The sequence below is a fragment of the Lacerta agilis genome, chromosome 7 (assembly GCF_009819535.1).
Source record: "Lacerta agilis isolate rLacAgi1 chromosome 7, rLacAgi1.pri, whole genome shotgun sequence".
Taxonomy (NCBI): domain Eukaryota; kingdom Metazoa; phylum Chordata; class Lepidosauria; order Squamata; family Lacertidae; genus Lacerta; species Lacerta agilis.
The window spans coordinates 85,347,175-85,373,225 of record NC_046318.1 but is presented as its reverse complement, the minus strand read 5'-3'; the positions used below and the strand labels follow the sequence as shown (position 1 = coordinate 85,373,225).

At 48.0% G+C, this 26,051-nt stretch overlaps 1 protein-coding gene across 1 annotated transcript; it reads right to left on the bottom strand.

The window, feature by feature from the left end:
• Positions 1–219: 219 nt before the first annotated feature.
• LOC117050502 lies at positions 220–25,279 on the bottom strand. Its single transcript, XM_033156171.1, has 10 exons — positions 25,189–25,279; positions 23,284–23,575; positions 22,264–22,409; positions 21,965–22,098; positions 15,009–15,219; positions 13,680–13,965; positions 8,113–8,265; positions 3,859–3,950; positions 2,477–2,771; positions 220–402 (listed from the first exon to the last, which is right to left on the bottom strand). Exons 1-10 carry the CDS (start codon positions 25,277–25,279, stop codon positions 243–245), a joined length of 1,860 nt encoding a protein of 619 aa, XP_033012062.1. The 3' UTR covers positions 220–242.
• Between the last annotated feature and the right edge of the window lie 772 nt (positions 25,280–26,051).

Below are 26,051 nucleotides of genomic sequence, written 5' to 3'. Positions count from 1 at the left end.
ATTTTAACCTTTCCTCTCTGTGATGAAATCTCGAGGCCTGAGTGTGGGTCTAATGAAGACTTGGGGGTGATCCTTAGACGGCAGGTGCCCTGTTCTGTGCCACTGGCAAAAGGACAGCATCTCTCACAAGGATGCGGGAGAGAAAACAAGCCAATTCAGAGGAAGTTTACCAGAAAATTAATTTTTATTTCACCATGCTTGCCCCCCCCGGCAACACACACACACGCAGAGACTGCCGACCCCTAGCACTGGTCTTCTACCTTGGTGCCATAGACCTCCACTTCGCACAGGGTCAAGTATTCGGCCCTTCCTGGGATGTTGACGCTCACATAGCGGCCCTTGAGCCAGTTGCAATACAAGGTGTTGATGGATCCAAGGCTGGTGTCTGTGATGGTCCCACAGCTGTAGAGAAAAAGTGGAGGTGAGCCCTGGGGGGGATTATTAATTCAAAACAGCTCAGTCTATGGGTATATTCATATATTTATTCATACGTTTCATTTCTATGCCGCTTTATATTTTAAAGGGGGGAAAAAACCTCAAAGCAGTTTTCAACCTGCATGTGAAAGGACTCCCACATGTCACCCCCCCCCCATTCCTATCGCTCAAAGGTGGGCTGCCCACATTCCCCGATTTTCATTATTAACCGCTGGTGTTATTTTAAGGGCACACTGCATGCCCAAGTCTTTACAAAGATTGAGGGGCCAGGTGGCTGTGCCAAGGCAGGACAAGGGGCTTCTAATGGACCTCAGAGCAGAGGGATTGAAGGGAGTTCAGAGCCACCAAGGGAGGGCTAGTGGCTTCTGGCAGAAGAGAGTAGACGGGAGGCGGCCAGGTTGAGTCAGGGGAGGACCCAAGAGGAGGGGGCCGCAGGGGTCAAGGTGGGCGAGGATCTGGTGGTGGAGCAGAGCTCTGGCTAAGGAGGAGGAGTGGCATTATATGTCAGGGATGTGTATACCTGTGAAGAGATCCAGGATTTAAAACTTCAAAGCCAAACTGAGAGTATCTGGGTCAAAATTAAGGGAGAGAAAAATAACAGTGATCTCATTGTGGGAGTTTACTACAGATCCCCAAGCCAAACTGAGGACACAGATGATGCTTTCCTGGAACAGATGACCAAGCATTCAAAAGGAAGTGAGATAGTAGTAATGGCCCTTGTGGTCTCTTCCAACTCTATGATTCTATGAAAGCGCAACTTCACAGAGGAAGGAGAAGCGAAGTGACTTGGCAATATGCTGAAGAGGTCGGGCAGAGGAGGGGAGACCAAGGAAAGCCTTGACTTCATCCCTGATCCAGGAAGTGGGGTGTTCTGTGAATCATAGAATCCTAGAGTTGGAAGAGACCACCAGGGCCATCCAGTCCAACCCCCTGCCAAGCAGGAAACACCATCAAAGCATTCCTGACAGATGGCTGTCAAGCCTCCGCTTAAAGACCTCCAAAGAAGGAGACTCCACCACACTCCTTGGTAGCAAATTCCACTGCCGAACAGCTCTTACTGTCAGGAAGTTCTTCCTAATATTTAGGTGGAATCTTCTTTCTTGTAGTTTGAATCCATTGCTCCGTGTCCACTTCTCTGGAGCAGCAGAAAACAACCTTTCTCCCTCCTCTATATGACATCCTTTTCAATATTTGAACATGGCTATCATATCACCCCTTAACCTTCTCTTCTCCAGGCTAAACATACCCAGCTCCCTAAGCCGTTCCTCATAAGGCATTGTTTCCAGGCCTTTGACCATTTTGGTTGCCCTCTTCTGGACACGTTCCAGCTTGTCAGTATCCTTCTTGAACTGTGGTGCCCAGAACTGGACACAGTATTCCAGGTGAGGTCTGACCAGAGCGGAATACAATCTAGATGCTATACTCCTATTGATGCAGCCCATAATTGCATTGGCTTTTTTAGCTGCTGCATCACACTGTTGACTCATGTCAAGTTTGTGGTCTACCAAGGCTCCTAGATCCTTTTCACATGTACTGCTCTCAAGCCAGGTGTCACCCATCCTGTATTTGTGCCTTTCAAAGAGGACAAAGAGTGAATGAGAAGGAGGGATTGGGGTGGGGGGTGTATATGTTTTTATTTATGGCCTGTCTTTTCCCCTGATGGGACTCAGCATGGCTTACGGATAAAAAGAAGAACTGCAAAAAGCACAGAAAAGCAATCATTATCCCCAAAAAGCCCCAATTAAACACTGGTAAAATTAAAACTGTACATATTATGTTTGCTGGGACCTGTGTAGAGGAGGGAGACCAAGATGGCCAAGAGTCTGGAAGTCTTATGAGGAACGGTTGATGGAATTGGGTATGTTTAGCCTAGAAAAGGAGATATGGGAGCCGTCTCCCAATATCTCAAGAGCTGTCACCCGGAAGATGGAGCAAGCTTGTTTTCTCCTGCGCTGGAGGGGAGGACCTGAACCAATGTCTTCAAGTTACAGGAAAGGAGATTTCTGAAAGGAGATTTTGAGAAGAGGCAACTGGAACTTACAGGGGGTTGGACTTGCCATGGTCAGCCACAGAGTCTCCCACACGGATCTGGGCTCCCTGGAGTCTCTCGCCACAGCAGTCCCCGCGGTTCTTCACCACCACAGCAGAGATGGCAAACTGCTCACCCAAGTCCACGTACCACCAGGGCTCCGTGTCTAGCAGAGTGTGGGTGCAGGTGCCAGTTTTATACCAGTCCCCACCGCAGTTCCCATCCACAGCTTTGCTTGCTGCTGCAATGATCTCGTGTGGAAAGATGGAGGACTGACAGGTTGGGCGCCCTCTGGCCAGGTTGTGAGCTGGAGTTGCAGAATAAAAGAAGGAAGATGAGGGTGTGGGGGGGGGGGCAAATAAGGGCAATAAGAGATCAACCTATCTCATCCAGCACCCTGCTCTTGCAGTGGCCACTCAAATACTTCTGGGAAGCCCACAAGTAGGACAGGAGGGCAACAGCATGCTCATTATTATTATTTTTAAATTTAAATTTCTTTCATGCTGAGAACGAGCAGTGACACTAAAGAATACAGTACCACAGATGTGGTAGCATTTTTTGATTATACCACAGCCATGTGCCCTACTTGACTTTTTATTGAATTGCACTCGCTTAGGGGTCTTGGTGGACCACAACGTAACATGAGTCAACAGTGTGATGCAGCAGCAAAAAAGGTGAATGCTATTCCAGGCTACATCAATAGAAGTCTAGGGTCCAGATCAAGGGAAGTAATCGTTCCACTCTATTTTGCCTTAGACCACACTTGGAATATTGTGCCCAATTCTGGCCACCACAGTTTAAGAAGGTTGTTGACTAGCTGGAAGGTGTGCAGAGGAGGGCAACCAAGATGACCAAGGGTCTGGAAACTGAGCCTTATGAGGAACAGTTGAAGGACCTGGATATGTTTAGTCTGGAAAAAAAGGAGACTGAGAGGAGATATGAGAGCCATCTCCAAATATCTCAAAAGCTGCCACCTCCTGCTCTGGAGGGTAGGACTCGAACCAATGGCCTTACGTTACAGGAAAGGAGATTCCTACTAAACATTTGGAAAAACTTTCTGACAGTAAGAGCTGTCTGGCAGTGGAATGGTCTCCCATGAGAGGTGGTGGACTCCCCTGGGAGTTTTTAAGCAGAGGTTGGATGGCACCTGTCAGGGGTGATTCCTGCATTGCAGGGGGTTGGACTAGATGACCCCCGGGGTGCCTTTCAACTCTACGATTATATGATCCTATAAGGTTGACCCAGGGTCTCTCTGTCCAAAAACAGCGGGGCCAACAGACTGAAACTGAATCCTATTTGTTTACTTAATAAAGTCTATCTAGTACTTGGTTGTAATAAAACTCCAAAGTGTTGGTTTGACCCCTAGACTGGCCCTTGTGTTCCCCATGTCTTACCAATACTTTGCAGTTCAGGCTTGCAGCTCTGGGCCTCTGCATGGCCTGACAGGAGCACCAGGGCCAGCAGCCAAGTCCAGGTGAGGAGCATCCTACAAGGGCAGAGTGGAGATGGCAGTGAGGGACAGCCCCCTGCCGGAGCCATGGGGGTCTGCCCCCCCCCCCAGCAGCACCAGAGGGCTTTGGTTGCAGCCAGGAGTGCTGAAGAGGCATTCAGGTCAATCAAGGACCACATTGGGCAGAACGGTCACCCTCCAAAGATTCCTAACAGTCCTATATAAGACCTTAACAATAGCAATGCAATTTTAGATATGCCCATTCAGAGTCAAGGTTTTCCTTTTTTTTAGGGGAGAGGGGGCATGTTCTAGGCTTCAAGGCTCACATCCGATGGATTTCCCAGACTTACCTTGGCTCTCTTTCTTGGGATCAGCACCTCTGGGTTGGCAAGCCCAGGTTTTTCTCTTGAAACTGACACGGAGACCTCCCTGCTTCTAGCTGAGTCCTGCCCCTCCTGGTTTTATCTCCTTTCAAACAGGCAGTTCCTGTTTGACTCAGAACAACCCAACCAATCAGGAAGACTGATTTTGGCTATCAAGATCCTTGTGCGGTTTCTACATCTCTGCCAAGAGGGGGAATTTGCACCTCCTTATCATCAGGGGATCTGCTTTGAGTTTAACAGTACTGTATATCCTTGTTGCGTTTAGAGAGTAGGTGGATGCTAAAGTGAGTTTTGGCAGCAGCCAGTCTGGGATTTCCTGAGCCCTGGCATGACCACCACACTCTGTGATCTATAGCAGTTGAGTGCCAGAGGGCAACTAAGGCCTAGCCATGATGATGATGATGTTCTTCCTCCTCTGAATGCCAGTTGCTGGGAACCACAAGTAGTGAGAGCGCTGTTTCACTCCTCTCCTACTGGGTGGGCTTCTCATGGGCATCTGGTTGGCAATGGAGAGAACAGGATTCTGGACGAGGAGATGGACCTCTGGTCTGATCCAGAAGGTTGCTATGAAATTCTTAAGAGAGCCTCTTGACCTCCCATAGGTAGACTGAGGCTGTCAATGTTTCATCAGACTACAGTATTGACTTTGGGTTTTAATGGGCATGGCTGGGATGTGGCCAAAATAAATATGCATTTTAGTGTTTGTTGCAAACATGTGTTAAATGAGAAATTGGAGGCTTCCTATATTCAAATCACTTGGCACTGCCTAGGGACAAATTTTACTTCCTCTTGCAGGACAGAGTCTGCACCCAGTGGGAGGGGAGAGAGTAGTCTGTGAGTTCTAGGAGTCCAGAAATTGCATTTTTTTGAAGGCAAGTTCCAGTCCCTTGGAGATTTACATTCCTCAGAATAATTAAGCAAGTCTGGATTTGACTTAAACTAGGTTTAAATGTGTTGTTTAGACATGCTAGGCTGTCCAGTGGTTGTCCTAATTCACCTTCCTGCCCTGTCTTTAAACAAGCCAGCTCATTGGGGTGCAAGTCCCCTGTGAGTCCATGCGGTCAGTAAAAGAAGGAAGTTCCAGCCAAGTAATTTGGAGCAAAACAGCGGTCAGTAGACCACAATCCTTATTGTTGCACAACAGGTCTCCCCAGGAGTAAGAACCCCCAGCATGGGGTGACATCCTCTTTTAAAACTTCCCTCGTTCCCCCAGAAATACACTTTGAGAGGCATCATAGATACAACATCACTACACCAGTGGCATGACACAAATGGGGAGGGGTCTACAAGGGTTACACAAGTTCAACATTAGGTCACTTTCTCACTTTCCCAAGACCTCTTAAGTACAATAAAACTCGGCTTTCAGAACACTGGAGTTGCTCAACTGCCTCTGCGGGTGTCTGTTGTTCCCCCCTTGGTCACTCCCTGGGTGGGGAATTATGGCGAGACGCCCTGTTCCTGCTGCCTACGTGACTTCCTGCTTCTTGGTTCGTGGAGGGAGGTGGAGCCCAAATTCACTTTTCTTTAAGGGTTAAATGGAGAAACAAAATAAAAAATAAAAAATTCCTACCAGTAGCACCTTAGAGACCAACTAAGTTTGTTCTTGGTATGAACTTTCGTGTGCATGCACACTTCCTCAGATACATTTCGTGCCTGCACACCAAAGCTCATACCAAGAACAAACTTAGTTGGTCTCTCAGGTGCTACTGGTAGGAATTTTTTATTTTTATTTTTTGTTTTGACTATGGCAGACCAACACGGCTACCTACCTGTAACTGGTTTAATGGAGAGTTGGTTAAAGTATGGATTTTCTACAAACTTATAAAGCTAGGTATCTTCCCTGAGCTGTCAAGTCGAAAGGATGCATTCAGGCAAGATATTTGTAACATTGTAACAACTTCAAAGATGTGCCCCGCCCCCCTCGTCATTTCCATAGCACCCTCTTTTGACTTATCAGGCAACCTTTTACCTTGGTTCAGCTCCGCTAGCCAGAGAATTTGCTTCCTGCATCTTTGCAGATTCTTTTTGATACAGGCATGAAAAGCATAGCTGTCAAGTATCCCTTTTTTTGCGGGAAACTCCCTTATTCCAAGCCGTTTCCCGCTGCTATCCCTTATTGTTGATATCCCTTAAATTTCCCTTATTTCCGGGAAGGAGAGTTGGAGTCCGGGGACTCCTTGGGTCCCTGCCTTTCTCAGCCCTGCCTGCCTACCTACCTCACAGGACTGTTGTGGGGATTAAATGAGGACTGGGACCAGGGAGCTCCTTGGAGAAAAAGGTGGAATATAATACCTAATAACAAACAGACAGACAGACAGATATATATATAAAGAAGAAGAAAAAATAGTCGAATGTTTCTCGGCAACAGGTGCTCAGATTAAGCATTGCTTCCCCTAACTGGAGGCAGAGCAGAACCAACCTGGCCAGAAGCATCAGTGGTCCTCTCCTCCTGCATGAATTTGCCTAATCCTTTCCTAAAGCCATCCAAGTTAGTGGCCATCGCTGCTCCCTGTGGCAGGGAGTTCCAGAGGTTAACCGTGTGCTGTGTGAATAAGTGCTTTCTTTTCTCTGCCCTGATTTCCTGGGAGCTCTTTCCTGGTGTAAATTAATTTGTAGCCTGGGGGGGGGGGTTTACCGTGGCGTGGACTGTCCCTGAGAACCATAGAGTGTCCCCGGGACAGGTGAGGGTGCTGATCCCTTATTTTCAAATCCAAAACTTGACAGCTATGATGAAAAGTCAATGGGCTGACCCTAGTGAGGCTGTATCAATTGCCTAGGGTGGTGAAAGAAAGAAAACAGTATGGTTTTTCTGCTTCAGTCCTGAATTGGTTGTGCTTTCATTGGTATGGAGGGGTGAATAATCCTGTCTTTTCTGATGTCTCAATGTCCTTCCACACAGAAGGTTTCTTCCCCCCAGTTTCTCTCTTGGTTTGAGGCTATTTACTCCCAGGAGTTTAGGGGTCCCCCCTTCTAATCTATCTTACTGTGACAGCAGGAGATCCACTTGCAGAAGACAGAAGGGCAAGGGACAACTTGGATCGAAATGTCATTAGGAGAAGGAGCTATTTCCTCCAAGCCACGTTTCTGTGGGTTCTCCCTGCTGCTTCCAGAATCCATTTCTTCCTGGAGTTTTGCTTCTAAGACATCTTTGATGTAAAAATCCATTCCCTCCATTTGTTTCCTGAACCGCAACAACCATGGTGCACAGGCGTTCCTGAGGGATGTCTTAGCTAATTATTCACCTTGAAAGAAGGAATTGCCATCTTCCTGAAGGGCTCTAAACTTCTGCCAAGCTTCATGGTAACAGCTTGAGGAAATATCAAATAAAAACCAAGACATTAATTGTATGTAACCTGTGGTGGTATCTCCTCACTATCAACAATGCTGAGGTGCAATTGCTTCAAGGAGTTCTGGTTAATAATAATAATAATAATAATAATAATAATAATAATAATACCCTGCCCATCTGGCTGGGTTCCCCCAGCCACTCTGGGGAATAATGCACACAGGTGGGATTTCTCCACCCATGTCCTCTTAGAGCAGAATTCTCTGGCCTCCCTCGTTGTGCGACTAGTTCTCTTTGTGAGGGATTCCTGGCAAATAGGACTTGCAGGCCCCACAAGGTGTCATTTGGGCTCCCCTAGGGCTCTGCTCTCTGGCACAGGCAGAATCACAGACCCCCCCCCTTGGTTCTGATGAACAAACTGGAGAGGCAAAAGAAGGCTGCTCAAAGGATATTTATTGGACAATCAACACCGGATCCATCAGTTCTGCCCGTTCCCCTTTCCGCACGACACATGGCTGGTGATCCCTACGGCTCATCTTCCAACTTTGTCCCATAGACTTCCACCTCACACAACGTCAGGATAGCTCGCCCAGAGTGGTTCACGCTCACATAGCGACCCTTCATCCCTTGGCAATGGAAGGTACTGATGGAGCCACGACCATAATCTGTGATGATCCCACAGCTACAGAGGGAAACAGGTGGTCAGCCTTGGGGTGGAAGCAATTCAGAATGACTCCGTCTACCCTCCAAGGTATTTCCATGTCTGTGGGAGCCCCTGGCTTACTAGCAGTACATGTGAAAAGGATCTAAGGGGTCTTGGTGGACCACAAGCTGAACAAGTGTCAACAGTGTGATGCAGCAGCAAAAGAAGACTAATGCTCTTCTAGGCTGCATCAACAGAAGTCTAGCGTCCAGATCAAGGGAAGTAATATTCCTGCTCTATTCTGCCTTGGTTAAAGAACACTTGAAATACTGTGTCCATTTCTGGGCGCCATAGTTTAAGAAGGTTGTTGACAAGCTAGAACTTGTGCAGAGGAGGGCAACCAAGATGACCAAGGGTCTGGAAACCAAGCCTGATGAGGAGTGGTTGAAGGAGCTGGGTATGTTTAGCCTGGAAAAGAGGAGACTGAGAGGAGATATGAGATATGTTTTCTCCTGCTATGGAAGGTAGGACTTGAACCAATGGCTTCAAGTTGAAAGACAGGAGATTCTGATTAAACATTCAGAAAAACTTTCTGACAGTGAGAGCTGTTTAGCAGTGGAACAGAGTCCCATGAGAGGTGGCGGACTCTCCTTCCTTTGAGGTTTTTAAATAGAGTTTGGATGGCCTCTTTCAGGGATGCCGAGATTCCTGCATTGACCCTTGGGGGTCCCTTCCAACTCTTAAGATTCTATGATTCTATAATTCTATGGGGGTTTCAAGCTTGGTTGTTATTTGTGAGAGGAACTATTCTTTGTTTCAGGCAAGCATAATTTAGAGAACTTGAAAACTTCATACAGTACTCTCTTTTTCATATATATAATTTTTGTTAAATTTTCTGTTTTACAATTTAAAATATGAATTTTGCATCCTTAAGATATCAGTGACTTCCCTTCTTCTCTTTCCATGGTTCATTTTACATATCACAAATCCCTGCATATTTTACAAAAATGATACCAATTGGTTTTCCATTATTGCATCCATCTAAACTTGTTTACACTGTTGAATTTATCTTAATGCTGCCAGCATTTTCAGCTGTGAAGAAGTGTGCATGCACACAAAAGCTTATACCAAGAAGAAACTCAGTTGGTCTCTAAGCTGCTACTGGACAATTTTTTTATTCTTTGGGTTCAATCCACCAACCAGCTACAAATCCACCTGTTACCTCGTTCAACCCACATTTTACCAGCTTCCTCGCAAGAATATCGTGGAGAACTTTGTCAAAAGAACTTTCTGAAATCAAGATACGCTATGTCCGCAGCATTCCCTTGATCGACCAAACTTGTTACTCCATCAAAAAGAAATTGGGTTCATCTGACATGACTTGTTTTTGAGAAACCCATGCATCCTTTTCGAAGTCCTCGCAGACTGACTGTTGAATTATCTGTTCTAGGACCTTTCCTGGTATCAATGTCAAGCTCACTGGTGGGTAGTGACCTATATGCGGAAATAAACCAGGTGGAGGTGCCCATCTGTTCTATGGCACAGAGCAACTGCCTTCCTGCATTGCAGTGGGTTGGACTAAATGACCCTTCAACACGGCGATTCTTTGACCAGGCTAATCCTGGTGCTTAACTAGTCAGCCAAAGCCATTGCCTGACCAACAGACTGGTTTGCAAGCCTGTTCTTATACATTCTACCCACACAGATGCAGGTTGCCAAGAATTGGAAGGGATCCAGGGCAGCATCCAGACTGACCACATCATATACCAAAAATGACCAGGGCGACCAAGACCCTTGTCCCTAGCAAATTCTGAGGAAAAGTTGTCACAGTGGGCAAAAATGACACCATGTGCTTTTTGGGTGGGGCAGGGGGAGACATTTCCATTTTTATTTTACAAAGTTCAACACTGAGGTCTTAAACAAGGCTAGTGTTTGCCCAAGTAAGCCTTGCACACCCCTGATAAACAGGTCTTGAGCAATACCTCTGTAATCATAACCCCCCCCCCCCAAAAAAAAAGATTCAGGACAAACTGAAGAAAGTTCAGGAGGAGTGGCATGATTTCTGCAGCCCTGTGGGGTGTGTGCCCTTGGCGGGGGCCAAGTTTCCTAACACCTGTTTGTGCTCCTGCTGGTGCTAAAATCCTGCTTGCTGGATCCCCACAGACAACTGTTCAGCCGCTTTGAGGGCAGGGTGCTGGACTAGGTGGGCCGTTGGCCTGATCCAGCAAGCTATTATGTTGTTGTTGTTGTAAAAAGTGGGTGGTGCTGGAGCCATGGGGGTCTGCCTCCCTGTTAGCAGCAGGAACAGTCAAAAGATGGGCAAGGTAGGCTCAGAGCCAGCCAGGTATGCTAAGAGGAGGCCTTTGGAGGAATCAAGAGCCCGGGGGGGGGGGCGGGGGAACAGGAGTGGTGCAAAATGTTCCTCTTCAGTCCTTTTCCGCATGGAAATGGGGTGAGCGGGAGAGAAAGAGAGAGTTCTGGGAAATTACGGGGGAAATGGCAACGCTTGCATTAGCATGCTACTGTTACATGTTTTCAAAAGTCAGCCTGCAAGAGCAAGTTTGGGGAAGTCAGTGAGGTGTGGTAGCTGTGTGATTAAATCTGTGGTTCGGTGACCCTGGAAAGGGGGAACCTGGAAACTAAGGCAAGAGGATGAAAGGGTGGGGCAGGAGACCGCTCACTTGGATTTCATGCGCTTGGGGTCTTTTGCCTGAACTGTGAGGTTGGCAGGACAGCACACTTCTTCAGATACACACGAAAGCTCACACCAAGAACAAACTGAGTTGGTCTCTCGGGTGCTACTGGAAGGAATTTTTTATTTTTTCATTTTGTTTTGTCTTTGACCCAGGTGAAAGAAAACCTCGTTTCATCCCTGCAAAAGAGGAAGGTCATTCTGGGGGTGCCCCAGGATGGCCAGAAAAGTAATGGGGAAGCTGTGGGCATGGAAAGGGAAGTAGCAGAAGGGGACAGTGGATCGGTATCAAACCACAATTATCAGCTGGTCAACATGTGTCAGGTCAGGCATCGTGTCAACGATAAATGTGTACACAATTATTTCCCATATATTCAATGAACGTTTTCCAATCTTCTCTAAACGTATGTTCTTCTTGTTCTCTTATTCTACATGTTAAGTCTGCAAGTTGTGCATATTCTGTCAACTTAAGTTGCCTTTCTTCTTTAGTTGGGACCTTGCTCATTTTCCATTTTTGGGCTAACAAAACACGGGCAACAGTTGTTGTATACATAAATAACCTTTTCTGAAACCTGGGAATTTCAAGCTGAATTATCCCCAGCAGAAAGGACTCTTTCTTTTTTCTTTGGTGGGGGAGGGAGTACTTTAAAATATTGTTTTTCAAAATAAAAAATTCTTTCCAGTAGCACCTTAGAGACCAACTAAGTTTGTTCTTGGTATGAGCTTTCGTGTACATGCACACTTCTTCAGATGGATCATTTCCCAACACTCTTTTACCCTTTTACAAGAATGTTCCCTCCACCTCTTTGCATTTAGTGTCTGGATCAAGGGAAGTCATTGTACCTCTCTATTCTGCCTTTTCCAGAACACATCTGTAAAACTGTGTTCAATTCTGGGCGCCACAAGCTGGAAGGTGTGCAGAGGAGGGCAACCAAGATGACCAAGGGTCTGGAAACCAAGCCTTAGAATCCTTGAATCCTAGAGTTGGAAGAGACCCCAAGGGCCATCCAGTCCAACCCCCTGCCAAGCAGGAAACACCATCAAAGCATTCCTGACAGATGGCTGTCAAGCCTCCGCTTCAAGACCTCCAAAGAAGGAGACTCCACCACACTCCTTGGCAGCAAATGCCACTTATGAAGAACAGTTGAGGGAGCTGGATATGTTTAGCCTGGAAAAGAGGTGACTGAGAGGAGATATGAGAGCCACCTTCAGATATCTGAAGCGCTGTCACGTGGAGGAGGGAGCAATCTTGTTTACTCTCGAGGGAAGGATTCAAACCAGATATGGAGAGGAGTCCAAGGGGAAGCCATGCCTAGTTGCTTGATGAAGAAGGCAGGAGTGTCAGGGAAGAGGGAGAGCGAAAGAAGAGGGAGGGGAGGAAAGATGAGAAGATCAGTCTTGGACTTCTTGGACTTGAGACATGAGCGAAGCATCAAAGTGGAGAAGTCGGAGAGACCGTTCCACCCAGTCAGTGGCGTAGGAAGCCGCTCGGGCACCTGGAGCGGCAAACATGACTTGCACCTGGGGGCGGGGTGTCGCCACATAACGCATATGCACAGTGTCGCTACATACGATGCATGTGTCACTACGTTGCGATGCTGCACATGGACGCTATGCAACGGGTTGCCGGCGCCGACACTCCAGCGCCGTATGGACGGTGCCAGGATCCTCTGCTCGTGGCTGCAGCCGCAAATGGAGGATCCTCTACATGCAGCTGCAGCCGTGAGCAGAATCAAAGAATCCTAGAATCCTACAGTTGGAAGAGATGACAAGGGCCATCCAGTCCAACCCCCTGCCAAGCAGGAAACACCATCAAAGCATTCCTGACAGATGACTGTCAAGCCTCCGCTTAAAGACCTCCAAAGAAGGAGACTCCACCACACTCCTTGGCAGCAAATTCCACTGTCGGACAGCTCTTACTGTCAGGAAGTTCTTCCTAATGTTTAGGTGGAATCTTCTTTCTTGTAGTTTGAATCCATTGCCCCGTGTCTGCTTCTCTGGAGCAACAGAAAACAACCTTTCTCCCTCCTCTAGATGACATCCTTTGATATATTTGAACATGGCTATCATATCCCCCCTTAACCTTCTCTTCTCCAGGCTAAACATACCCAGCTCCCTAAGCCCGTTCCTCATAAGGCATTGTTTACAGGCCTTTGACCATTTTGGTTGCCCTCCTCTGGACACGTTCCAGCTTGTCAGTATCCTTCTTGAACTGGGGTGCCCAGAACTGGACACAGTATTCCAGGTGAGGTCTGACCAGAGCAGAATACAGTGGTACTATTACTTCCCTTGATCTGGATGCTATACTCCTATTGATGCAGCCCAGAATTGCATTGGCTTTTTTAGCTGCTGCATCACACTGTTGACTCATGTCAAGTTTGTGGTCTACCAAGACTCCTAGATCCTTTTCACATGTACTGCTCTCAAGCCAGGTGTCACCCATCCTGTATTCTGGCACCGTCAGAACAGGGCTGGAGTGGTGGCACCGGCAAACGGCGTGCCGTAGCACCCCCCGGAGGCGTGGCACCAGGAGCGCACCGCCCCCCCCCGTTGCTACGCCCCTGCACCCAGCAGGAATGAGCACATTTGCCATTCCACACAGAAGCAGGTCTTGAAACATGGGCAGAATCCACTTCCCCCTGCTCCCCCCACCCTGATTGGGAATAGAACAAAGGAGCTACAAGTTAACTAATCTGAGAGTGTCTCCTGGGATGCCTTTCCTGAAGGACGAGTGGGGAGGGGAGAGGCAACGAGAACTTACAGGGGGTTGAACTTGCCATTTTCAATCACGTGGTCTCCCACACGGATCTGGGCTCCCAGGAGTCTCTCGCTGCAGCAGTCTGCACGGTTTTTCACCACCACAGAGGAGATAGCATACCGATCGCCCAACTCCACATGCCACCATGGTCCATATTCAGTGTATGTGTGGGTGCAGGAGCCATGAGGGTACACCCCGTCGGAATTCCCATCGACAGCTTTGCCAGCTACTGATAGAGGTGAGTAAGTGGAGGACTGACAGGCTGGGCGGCCTCTGGCCAAGTTGAGAGCTGGAGCAACAGCTTGATGGAAAGAAGACGGGGAGAAGTAAGAACACAGGAATAGCCCTGACCCTGCAGGATCAGGCCAAAAGCGCCCATCTAGTCCAGCATCCTGTTCGCCCAGTTTCCACCCAGATGCTTCTACTTTTCCTTCATATTAAGAACTAGCAGTTAACCTACAAATAACAGCACTACCAATAAGCCGGGAATAGATGTCATTCTGTTTTACAAAATTTATATTGCATTTGCCAGTCATAAATCCTCCGAGTGTTTTGCAGTCATCATAATCATCCTGGCAAGAATGAGACTTTGTGGGCAATCAGTTTCCACGTCCAGAAGTTGGGGACTTCCCCATTGCCAGATGAGATGGTGAACCCTCTGAAGGATGAGTTTTTGGGGGCTCCTAGATCCATCTTTCTTAATGGAGCTTCAGATGACCTCCGTGGCAGGAAGCATCCATTTTCACCTTAGGTTGGTGCACCAACTCTGCCCTCTCCGGGACAGGAATAGTTTGGCCACGGTGATGCATGCGTTGGTAATGTTACAACTGGACTGCTGTAATGCACCCTATGTGGGACGTCCCTTGGGATGGGTTCGGAAGCTGCAGCTGGCGCATAATGCTGCGGCCAAGTTGCAGAGTGGATAATACATATTACACCTGTCAGTTACCTGCCGGGGCATCTTCAAGGTCTTGTTTCCAACATGTAAACACCTGAACAACTTGGGAGCAGGTTAACTGAAGGAGTTTGGGCCCTGGCCTAGACCTGGAGGGTCACCTATATTTTGGACCAGTGGCTACATTTTGAATTTTGAGAGATTGCTGTGGATGCCAGCCACAACACGGAAAGCTTACTCATTGCTGCTCCTCCACTCTCCTAGGCCCCCTACCCAATGCACGGAGTAAGGTGACCTCCAGATTTTCACTGCCAGAAACCAGCTTGTAGGCCACTGGTAGGGGGAGGGATAAGAGCACCCTCTGTGCCAGGGGAGGGGCACCACTTTGCTTGCCCACAGGCAAGTACCCCTTTCCATTCCCTTTCCCCAGCTCTTACTGGTACTTTCCAGGTCAGGCTCGGAGCTCTGGGCCTCCCCACGCCCTGCCAGAAGCAGCAGGGGCAGCAGCCAAGTCCAGATGAGGGGCATCCTGCAAGGAGGGAGCAGAGAAGGCAGTGAGGGGGAGACGAGGCTGGAGCCACGGGGGTCTGGTTCCTCCTTAGCAGCGCTATTGGGTTGGCCTGGAGAACTCTTATTCTCCAAAGGTGCCTAACCAACGTTTAATGTCAAAAAGGAAAAGGAAACCACAGTTTTAGAGATGCCCATTCTGTGGGGCAGTCAGGGTCAAGACTTTCTTTTGGGGGAGGTGTTCTAGGCTTCAAAGATCACACCCAGTGGGTTTCCCGACTTACCTTGCCTCCCTTTCTTGGGATCTGCAGAAGCGTCTGTTGCTCTTGGTGGGACAGGAGACACAGGTTCTTCTCCCCAAACTGGAACTGAGACTTCCCTGCTTCCAGAGGAGTCCTGCACCTCCAGGTTTTATCCCCTTCCCAATGGGCAGCGCTTGCCTGACGTGGCTCAACTTGGCCAATCAGAAAGATGTTGGCACCAGGATCTCAGGATCAAGATCAGGTTTTGACATCCTTCATCTGAGTAGGGTCTGAGTGGGCTTGTGTGGTTTCTGACTCTCTCCCAAGAGGAAATAACGGCACCTCCTTGGCAGGAGATGGTTTTAGAAGAAGACATCCTCATTCCATTTACCCCATTTAGAGATCAGATGGGTGCCAAAGTGAGCGCTGATACTGGCAGGTCCAAACCACATCAGCTAAGCTCCAAAATGAACACTTTGTGGTCAGCCTTGTGGAGAATGGGTGGGCACCTCTGTGTTGAAACAGCCTCTTCCAACCCATAGAAACATCTCTGCCTCCCTCCCCTGGAACAAGGTCCAAGTGTAGGCCAGCTGGCAGCAGTCAATTTAAGATTTCCCGAGTCTTTCCAAGACTACCAAAGTCTCCTCTCAGGATTATCTATTATCCATGCAAGTTGAGTGTCAGAGTGGGAACGAGACCTTCTGTGGCAACTAGCCATAATTCTTGTTACAGGTAGGTAGCTGTGTTGGTCTGCCATAGTTGAAACAAAATAAAAAAATTCTTTCCAGTAGCACCTTAGTAGCACATCTGAAGAAGTGTGCATGCACACGAAAGCTCATACCAAGAACAAAGTTAGTTGGTTTCTAAGGCTTGCAGATCAGAAGGTGGGTGGTTTGAATCCCTGAGACGGAGTGAGCTCCTGTTGCTTGGTCCCAGCTCCTGCCCACCTAGCAGTTCGAAAGCACGTCAAAGTGCAAGCAGATAAATAGGTACCGCTCTGGCGGGAAGGTAAATGGCGTTTCCGTGTGCTGCTCTGGTTCGCCAGAAGCAGCTCAGTCATGCTGGCCACACAACCCGGAAGCTGTACGCCGGCTCCCTCGGCCAGTAAAGCAAGATGAGCTCTGCAACCCCAGAGTCGTCTCCGACTGGACCTAACGGTCAGGGGTCCCTTTACCTTTACCCTAAGGTGCTACTGGAAGATTTTTTTAAAATTTTGTTTCAACTAGTCATAATGTTGAAGTTCTTCCTCATCTGTCTGTGGATTTAAGCCAGGTTCTATCCACGTCTTGTGCCCCTCTTTGTGCCCTGACTGGGCAAGGCAAGAAGACTGGAACACCTTCAGCTTAATCCTGATACCTGGACTCACAACGGTGTGTTATGAGCACCTGCACTAACTCCAGAGGTTCAATAAATGCTGTGGCTGCATTTACTTGAAGCAGTTCTTCTTTATTTCTACAAGCTACAATATATATACAGATTGTACAGACTGTGTGGCTAAGTTCCTTCCACACATCTTATCTACAGCAGAGATAGCATAGCACACACACTTCTTGAGTCTCAGAGAAGCTAAAAAGGAGTTCAAAGACTCAGTTCCCTCCCCCTTCTCTCTGATCACCAAGTCATACGATTCTCACAAAGGGAGGGGTGAAATGCTAACACTGTCCAGGACAATATGCCTCCGAATCCCAATTACGGTACTGCAAATCACAAATGAGGAGAGTGTTGCTGCACTCCTCTTCTGCTTGCAGGCTTCTCATGGCCACCTGATCGGCCACTGAGAGAGCAGGATCCTGGACTAGTAGATCAGACTCCAAGTGTCCCTATTTTCCAGGGACATCCCAGATTTAGAAAAGCTGTCCCGGTTTCTGATTTGATCTCGGAATGTCCCGCTTTTCCTTAAGACGTCCCTATTTTCATTGGAGAAGGGTTGCAGGGTATAGAGTTATCTGACCTCTGAGCCACCTGAAGACAATCCTGTATAGGGAATGTTTTAAAAAAATTCTTTAATGTTTTATTATGTTTTTATATGCGTTAGAAGCTGCCCAAAGTGGTTGGGGTAACCCAGTAAGATGTGTGGGGTATAAAATAGTAAAATTATCATTTTGCAATGGGATGTCCCTAATTTCACTGGAGAAATGTTGGAGGGTATGGTAGGTGGGCCTCTGGTCTCATCCAGGCTCATCTGAATTTTTAAATGGAGCCTCTTTCCATCACACACACATGTAAACTGACGTTAACATTTAGTCCCTCCCCATCAGTGACTGCATTACAAAAGCACACCCTCCTTCCCTCCACAGTGATCCAGCAAACTACTGAATTTCGAGTTTAATGGGCATCATTGCACCCTGGCCAAAGTAAATACTCATTTTAGAGTTTGCATGTTCCCCACGTGTTAAATGATAACTTGAAGGCTTTCATATATTCTGTTCATTGGACACCTGCCAGAGAAAAATGTTATTTCCCCTTGTGGGAGGGAGCCAGCACCCAGTTGGAGATGGGGTTGAGTGTAGGGTCCACAGTTTTTTTGTTTATGTTCCTGAAGACATGTTACAAATCCTTTAGGGACCTCCAGCCCTTGGAGAATGTCAGTTGTCATGGTAATGAACTGATGCTCAACTACTGCCCAGTTCCTTGTGGAAAAGAACCCTTGACATGTTGCAAGCCAAGGTGAGGATTCAGGGATCTCTGTGCTATTCTGAAACAACAATGGTCCCTGTTTCTTGCACCCTTTAAGCTGCTCCCAGTTCCCATTCTACACAGAAGGGAGCCTTGAATAGTGAACAGAACATGCCTTTTCCGACTCGCGACGCCACACCCTGTGATGATGAAAGCAAAACTACAAGGTAATTCGTTCACATCAAGCAATCTTGCATGCATCCCCTCTGACAGGAAGACGGTGCATTGTCAACGGTGCATTGTATCAGAGGGGGCCTACTTTGAAGGCCTGTATGTCTGAATATTTCTCCCTGTCCAATTTCTGTGAACATTCACCAAACTTTCCCGTCACACCTTGTACAAAAACCACCACCACCCTGCTGGATGAGGCCCGTGGGGTCCCATCTAGTCCTGCATCCTAGTCACATAGCGGCCGGCCAGAAGCCCGTGGGAAACTAGCAAGAAGCATTCAAGCATGTTATAAGAATTTTAAGGTCTTTCATATATATATAATAATAGTTAGTAATGTAGCAAGCAAATAAGGCCACATGTCTGAAAACAACAGACAAAGACAGGCCTCACTCCATTTTGTCTCCTAGCTGGCCAAGTGTTTTCATCTGCAGGGAGGGGGTGAGAAGTCTCTGCCTGAGGATGGGCCATTTCCCCCACAAACGACAGCCATTAGCCCTACCGGCCAGGGAGGAAACCTTTTGTTTTGCAGAAATGTGTGTCTGGGAGGGGTCAAGGAGAGATGGCACAGGCAGAGCCGTCTCATCCATTGGGGCTGGTGGCGCGGCGCGCCAGGGCGCAATGGCCTGGAGGGCGCTTCCGTCCTCCAGCCCCGCTGGCAGCGCCTGCCGGCAGCGCCCTCTGACTCCCGGCAAGGGAGCTGGCCGGCCACGCCACGCCCTCTGGCTGCCCAGCAGAGCACAGGAGCACAGCTCTGCGCGCCCTTCCAGCGCTTCCGATGAAGCACAAGCTGCCCAGCCGCGCCGCCCGGCTGCGCCGCGCCATCCGGATGCGCGCGGGAGCGCGAGCCGGCCGCCCTCGCCTCCCGTCCCGGAAGCGCTGGAAGGGCGCGCAGAGCCCCGCGCCGCTCCAGCGCCACGCCCCTCATCCCCCGCTCGCCCACCCCCTTCCCAAGGGGCGGCAAGCGCGGGAGGGAGGCGGCGGAGAGGCGGCATGGCGGGGGCGCCGGAGGGATAGCCGCGCCAGGGCGGCAGATCCCCTTAAGACGGCTCTGGGCACAGGTGTGGAAAATTCCCAAGTTACCTCCTCTGACCCTCCCCAATTTGTGATGTAGCTCTGATGTATGGGGGGGAGTGGTCTTGGGTTACACCTCTTCTGTGATTGATGTTTCTGGGGGTGGGCTAGACTCCAGGAGGGATTTTGAAATGTCTTTATAAGAGCATGCCTTCATTGTTCTGGGTCTTTCCCCTGAAAATCACCACTGTTGCAACAGCTTCAATAAAGATCAAGCTTACTAGCTGCTTTGCTTCTCAATCTTCTCTGGTTGGCCTCTGTTTTTTACTCCTACCGATGGAGAACCTGCAAAGGACTTTGCAAGGGCTCTTGTGTACCCAATAAGGGAATAAGGGCAGATTTTTTCTTACAACAAGCCCAAGGGCCCTCTTCCTTCCAGTGCTTTCCAGAAACTGTTATTCAGAACCAGAGCAGAGCCATCCTGGCTACTAGCCACCCATAGCCCTCTCCTCCTCCATCAATTTGTCTCAACCTCTTTTAAAGCCCTCCAGGTTGGTGACCATCATTGCCTCCTGTGGCAGGGAGTTCCACAGTTTAACTTTGCACTACGTGAGTAAAGCCTCCCCCCCTCACCCCCCGTCCTGAATCTTCCAACATTCAGCTTCGGGGATGACCCTGACTTTGGGTGTTATGAGAGAGGGACAACAATTTTTCTCTACCAACTTCTCCATGCCATACACAACTTTTTAAAGCTTCTATCCTGTCACCTCTTACTCAGCCTTTCTCTAAACTAAAAAGTCCCAAACGCGGCAACCTTTCTTCAGAGATCATTGTTTTACATGAGGTGAGCAGAGCTGATTCCATCCTCCTGCAGTTCAGTTTCTGCTAAATACAATTCCATTTGCCTCACTGTTTGCCGCGGGCAGAATTTCACATATTTGGGGGCACACAGTGGGTGTGTTGCATTATGTAAGTTCATAGTATTTACATTAAGTATACATCTTTCCTGACAAAATTCTGTTATGGGGTGTTGAGAGCGTCAGTGGATTCCGTACGTCAACATGTGTAATTTGACACATGATTTCACAATATTTAAATACTTAAATGTTAATAGTGAGTGGCAGCTCCCCTCAGCACCCCTTGCCTCACCCAAGTACCCAATTTTCAATGCATGAAGGTCTTGAAGCCCCATATAAACTGACCCAGACCCTTCGCTCATCATCTGAGGGTCTTCTTCATGTGCCCCCTCCCTCCATGAGATGCCCAGAGGGTGGAAACACAAGAACGGGCCTTTTTTTTTGGCAGGGACTGTCTGGCACCTTCCTTTACATACTGGTATTTTTAGGCACCAGGTGAAAATATTCCTGTTCACTCAGGCCTTGGGCTGATTAAATAAACTATGGCCTTTTAAACGTGCCTCTCTGTGTATTGGTCTGAAGCTCAACATCAAAAAAACTAAGATCATGGCCACTGGTCCCATCACCTCCTGGCAAATAGAAGGGGAAGAAATGGAGGCAGTGAGAGATTTCACTTTCTTGGGTTCCATGATCACTGCAGATGGTGACAGCAGTCACGAAATTAGAAGACGCCTGCTTCTTGGGAGAAAAGCAATGACAAACCTAGACAGCATCTTAAAAAGCAGAGACATCACCTTGCCGACAAAGGTCCGTATAGTTAAAGCCATGGTTTTCCCAGTAGTAATGTACGGAAGTGAGAGCTGGACCATCAAGAAGGCTGATCGCCGCAGAATTGATGCTTTTGAATTATGGTGCTGGAGGAGACTCTTGAGAGTGCCATGGACTGCAAGAAGATCAAACCTATCCATTCTCAAGGAAATCAGCCCTGAGTGCTCACTGGAAGGACAGATCCTGAAGTTGAGGCTCCAGTACTTTGGCCACCTCATGAGAAGAGAAGACTCCCTGGAAAAGACCCTGATGTTGGGAAAGATGGAGGGCACAAGGAGAAGGGGACGACAGAGGATGAGATGGTTGGACAGTATTCTCGAAGCAACTGGCATGAGTTTGGCCAAACTGCGAGAGGCAGTGGAGGATAGGCGTGCCTGGCGTGCTCTGGTCCATGGGGTCACGAAGAGTCGGACACGACTGAACGACTGAACAACTCTGTGTATTCTTATTTTGTTGTTATTATTATGTTATGCAACCTGTGGGGGGTTGTATTTTCATATTCTAAACCACCCAGTGATTTTTTAATCAACAGTGGTATGTATATAACAAATAACAATAACAATAAATAACTGAAGAGGGTTCATGAGGTTAGATGCGTCTTTACTCCTTCCCAACCTGGGTAGCAGTTTGAGCTTGGATTTTGTACAATACTTTGCTCCCTCGAGACAAGAGTTTCAGGCTTCTGAATTCCACTTCTTAACAGCGCTTTGTTTTTATGACACCTTGGGCTTAAAAACTCGTCCACTCTGTTTATTTCCCTAACCACAACAACAGTCGTACAAAGCTGTCTTGCACACTCCTTGGCGCTTCCTTCATTAGCTGCCAGCTTTTTTCCTGAAGGGTTCCAAACCTCTCCTAAACTTCATGAAAGCAGCTTGAGGAAATGTCAAATACAGTAAAAACTAAGAAATTAATTTTATGTAATAGGGTTGCCAAATCACGACACAAAAAAGTTGTTGAGCTTTTTTGGGGAAATCGCTTTGAGCTTTTTGGGGGCACACACTTCTTGCTGATTTAGAAAAATCCCCCCTGGGTGGTAATTTTGCCCTTGAATCCCAGAATATGTCTGGGGGAAACTGGTCAAATGGCAACTCTATCTACCTCACCCCGACAAACGACAACTGTGGGGTGCAGCCACTTCATAATGTTGGTCACCGAGGGAATTTCCACATCTTCATATTCGTCGATATGCAAACAGGACTCGCAGCCCCAGAAGGGGCCACTCAGCCTGCTCTCTGGCACAGGAAAAATCACAGACCCTCTTGGATCTGAAGGCCTGATGAACAAACGGGAGAGACAAACGGAGCCTACGCAAAGTATTTTTATTGGAGAGCGGGCGACTCAATCTGCTCTGCTCGCCACCCAAAAGCACCTGGCTGGCGATTCCTAACACTTAGCACCCGGCTTTGTCCCATAGACCTCCAGCTCACACAGGGTCAGGGCCGCTTTCCGTCCGGGGAGGTTGACACTCACGTATCGGCCCTTGAGCTGTTGGCAGAAGATGGTACTGATGGAACCACGTATGGGGTCTGTAACGTTTCCACAGCTGCAGAGAGAAAAGGGAGGTCGGCCTTGGGGTGGAAGCCATTCAAAATAACTCTGTCTATCCACACATGTATGAGCAAACGCTCCAAGTTACCCAATAGCACAGGTGTCAGGGACTCCCCAGACTGGACCAGGCAGGTAGGGACAGAACCCACGGAGAGTATCCTCCATGAACTGGTCCAATCCTCATTTCAAACCATCCATGTAAGTCTGTTGTAGGTTTAATTCCTTGAGGTTTGTAATACAAATGAAATGAAAATTAAGAGACCCTATGAAATATACAAAGTGTACAAAGTGGTACACTTTGACCTGAAAACTCTAAGACACTAGTAGGTAAGATTAACTTTCCCTGAACATTTCTTTGTATATTTCCAGGGCCGTCTCATCCATAGGGGCTAGAGTCAACAGATTGTGGAAAATCTTTTGTCATGAGTTTATGAGAGAAGCGACATCACCTGGCAACAAACTAAAAATGTGGTGCAGGAGGAAGGATGGAGAACAGTCAAAGTAGGAAGCCATGGCTTCATGCTTGATGAAGAAGGCAGGAGCGTCAGGGAAGTGGGAAAGTGAAAGAAGAGGGAGGGAAAGAAGATGAGAAGTTCAGTCTTGGACTTACTGAACTTGAGACAACTTGAGTGAAGCATCCAAGTGGAGAAGTCAGAGAGGCCGTTCCACCCAGTAGCAGGAATTAGCACATTTGCCATTCCACACAGAAGCAGGTCTTGAAATATGGGCAGAATCCACTTCCCCCTGCTCCCCCCCCCCCCCGATTGGGAATAGAACAAAGGAGCTACAAGTTAACTAATCTGCAAGGTGAGCCTGAGAGTGTCTCCTGGGAAGGACGAGTGGGGAAGGAAGAGGCAACGGGAACTTACAGGGGGTTCGACTTGCCATGGTCAGCAATGGAATTTCCCACATGGATCTCTGCTCCCTGGAGGCTCTCGCACCAGCATTGCAGACAGCCTTTGAGCATCACGGCGGTGATGGCATACTGATCACCCAAGTCTACATGCCACCATGGCTCTTTCTCAAACTTGGTGAGGGTGCAGGAGGCGTGAGTGAAGTCCCCGTCACAATTCCCATCTACGGCTTTGCTTGCTGATGGAATAAGTGGATGTGAGATGATGGAGGACTGGCAGGCTGGGCGGCCGCTGGCCAAGTTGCGGACTGGAGTCACAGCATGGTGGAAAGAAGATGGAAAGAGAAAGATCAACTTAAGAAGAGACTTGCAGCCGCTGGATCTGGCCAAAGGGGCCCATGTAGTCCGGCATCCTGTTCACCCAGTGGCCACCCAGATGCTTCTACGTTTCTTTCATATTATCAGTAGGTTAACAGCAGCAGCAATAAATTGAGAATGAATCTCATTCTGTTTGTGTTGTTGCATTTGACTGTAATAAAACCTCCAAGTGGTTTGCAAAAACAAAACACAACACCCACCGGACTGGATGGCCCTTGTGGTCTCTTCCAACTCTGTAATCAATAATCACTTTCTTGGTGCGCAGTTCCCAGATCCAGAATCCTAGAATCCTAGAGTTGGAAGAGACCTCAAGGGCCATCCAGTCCAACCCCCTGCCAAGCAGGAAACACCATCAAAGCATTCCTGACAGGTGGCTGTCAAGCCTCCGCTTAAAGACCTCCAAAGAAGGAGACTCCACCACACTCCTTGGCAGCAAATTCCACTGTCGAACAGCTCTCACTGTCAGGAAGTTCTTCCTCATGTTTAGGTGGAATCTTCTTTCTTGTAGTTTGAATCCATTGCCCCGTGTCCGCTTCTCTGGAGCAGCAGAAAACAACCTTTCTCCCTCCTCTATATGACATCCTTTTATATATTTGAACATGGCTATCATATCACCCCTTAACCTTCTCTTCTCCAGGCTAAACATATCCAGCTCCCTAAGCCGTTCCTCATAAGGCATCATAAGGTAAAGTTAGGGACTTTACCAGCTCTGAATGGGGTTGTGAACTCTCTGAAGAATAAAATTAAAAATTCTTTCCAGTAGCACCTTAGAGACCAACTAAGTTAGTTCTTGGTATGAGCTTTTGTGTGTATCTGAAGAAGTGTGCATGCACACGAAAGCTCATACCAAGAACAAACTTAGTTGGTCTCTAAGGTGCTACTGGAAGGAATTTTTTATTTTATTTTGTTTTGACTATGGCAGACCAACACGGCTACCTACTTGTCTCTGAAGAATGAGGTGCAGAGGGTTTTTTTTGGAGCTCCTAGATCCATCTTTTTCACTGGAGCCTCAGATGACCTCTGTGGTGAGAGGAGAATCAGTGGCACGGTCTCCCTTGGGAGTTGGTGGCCTCTCCTCCCTTGGAGATTTTTAAGCAGAGATTGGGTGGCCATCTGCCATGGATGCTTTAGCTGAGATTCCTGCATTGCAGGGGGCTGGACTAGACGACCTTTGGGGGTCCCTTCCAACTCTACAGTTATAAGCACTCACTATCCCCTTAGGTCGATACGCCAACTGTGCCCTTTCTTGGACAGGGACAGCTTGGCCACTGTGATTCATGCACACCCCATGTGGGGCTTCCCTTTCAATTGGTCCAGAAACTGCATGTGTCCAGGGTTTGGTGCACCCTTGAGGCTTTTCAATGGATCATGGGGAAATGCCACATCCCCGTCCGCTGAGCAAGATGGCGCCCTAGCTTTCACTGTCACAAAGCTTTTCGGCCACTGGTTTGGGGAGGAAGAAGAGTGCACTTGGAAAAGCCATTGGGCTTTGCTCACAGACCGGCCACCCTTTCCCCTCCCTTTCCCCTTCCCCAGGTCTTACCAATGCCTTGCAGCTCAGGCCTGCAGCTCTGGGCCTCCCCATGCCCTGCCAGGTACATCAGAGCCAGCAGCCTGGTCCAGGTGAGGAACATCCTACAAGGGAGGGAGATGGCAGTAAGTGGGAGGACAAGGTGGGGAATCATGTTCAGATTGAGGAAAGTCCATCTGCTGGGCTGCAGATATCGACAGAATGCGCAGAACGTGGCGGCCAAAATAAGGATCAGGGATGAAAAACAGATAAGAAGGGAGTAGGAAAGCTTTGGGGTATATTAAAAAAAAAATACAAAAGTAAAGTGAATCTACAAGTAGGGGTAATTCTATAACCAACAGTTGACTACAACGATGGATTAGAGGGGGAATCGAAAATTCTTTCTAGTAGCACCTTGGAGACCAACTGAGTTTGTTCCTGGTATGAGCTTTCGTGTGCATGCACACTTCTTCAGATACACTGAAACAGAAGTCACCAGATCCTTAAATATAGTGGGGGAGTGGGGAGGGGTATTACTCACTCCCCCACTATATTTAAGGATCTGGTGACTTCTGGTATGACACGAAAGCTCATACCAGGAACAAACTCAGTTGGTCTCTAAGGTGCTACTAGAAAGAATTTTCGATTCCCCCTCTAATCCATCGTTGTAGTCAACTGTTGGTTATAGAATTTTTATAAGACTCTCAAAGACTGGCTCTCACAGCCATTGAAGGAAGTATGCAACAAAATATTGGAAGGAGATAGGGCACCAGAAACGTGGAAAGAAGCCTTTATTACGCTGATACCAAAACCAGACACAGATAGAATGCAAATGAAAAATTACCGTCCAATTTCCTTATTGAATGTGGATTATAAAATTTTTGCAAACGTTATGG

What these genes read in the sequence shown, in the direction of transcription:
- LOC117050502 (XM_033156171.1), bottom strand. Translation starts at nt 25,279, where the DNA reads ATGTTCCTCACCTGGACCAGGCTGCTGGCTCTGATGTACCTGGCAGGG. An exon ending in GCCTGAGCTGCAAGGCATTG is followed by an intron (nt 23,576 to 25,188) that starts GTAAGACCTGGG and finishes CTGTGACTCCAG; the next exon opens with TCCGCAACTTGGCCAGCGGC. An exon ending in GCCTGACCTGGAAAGTACCA is followed by an intron (nt 13,966 to 15,008) that starts GTAAGAGCTGGG and finishes CTGTTGCTCCAG; the next exon opens with CTCTCAACTTGGCCAGAGGC.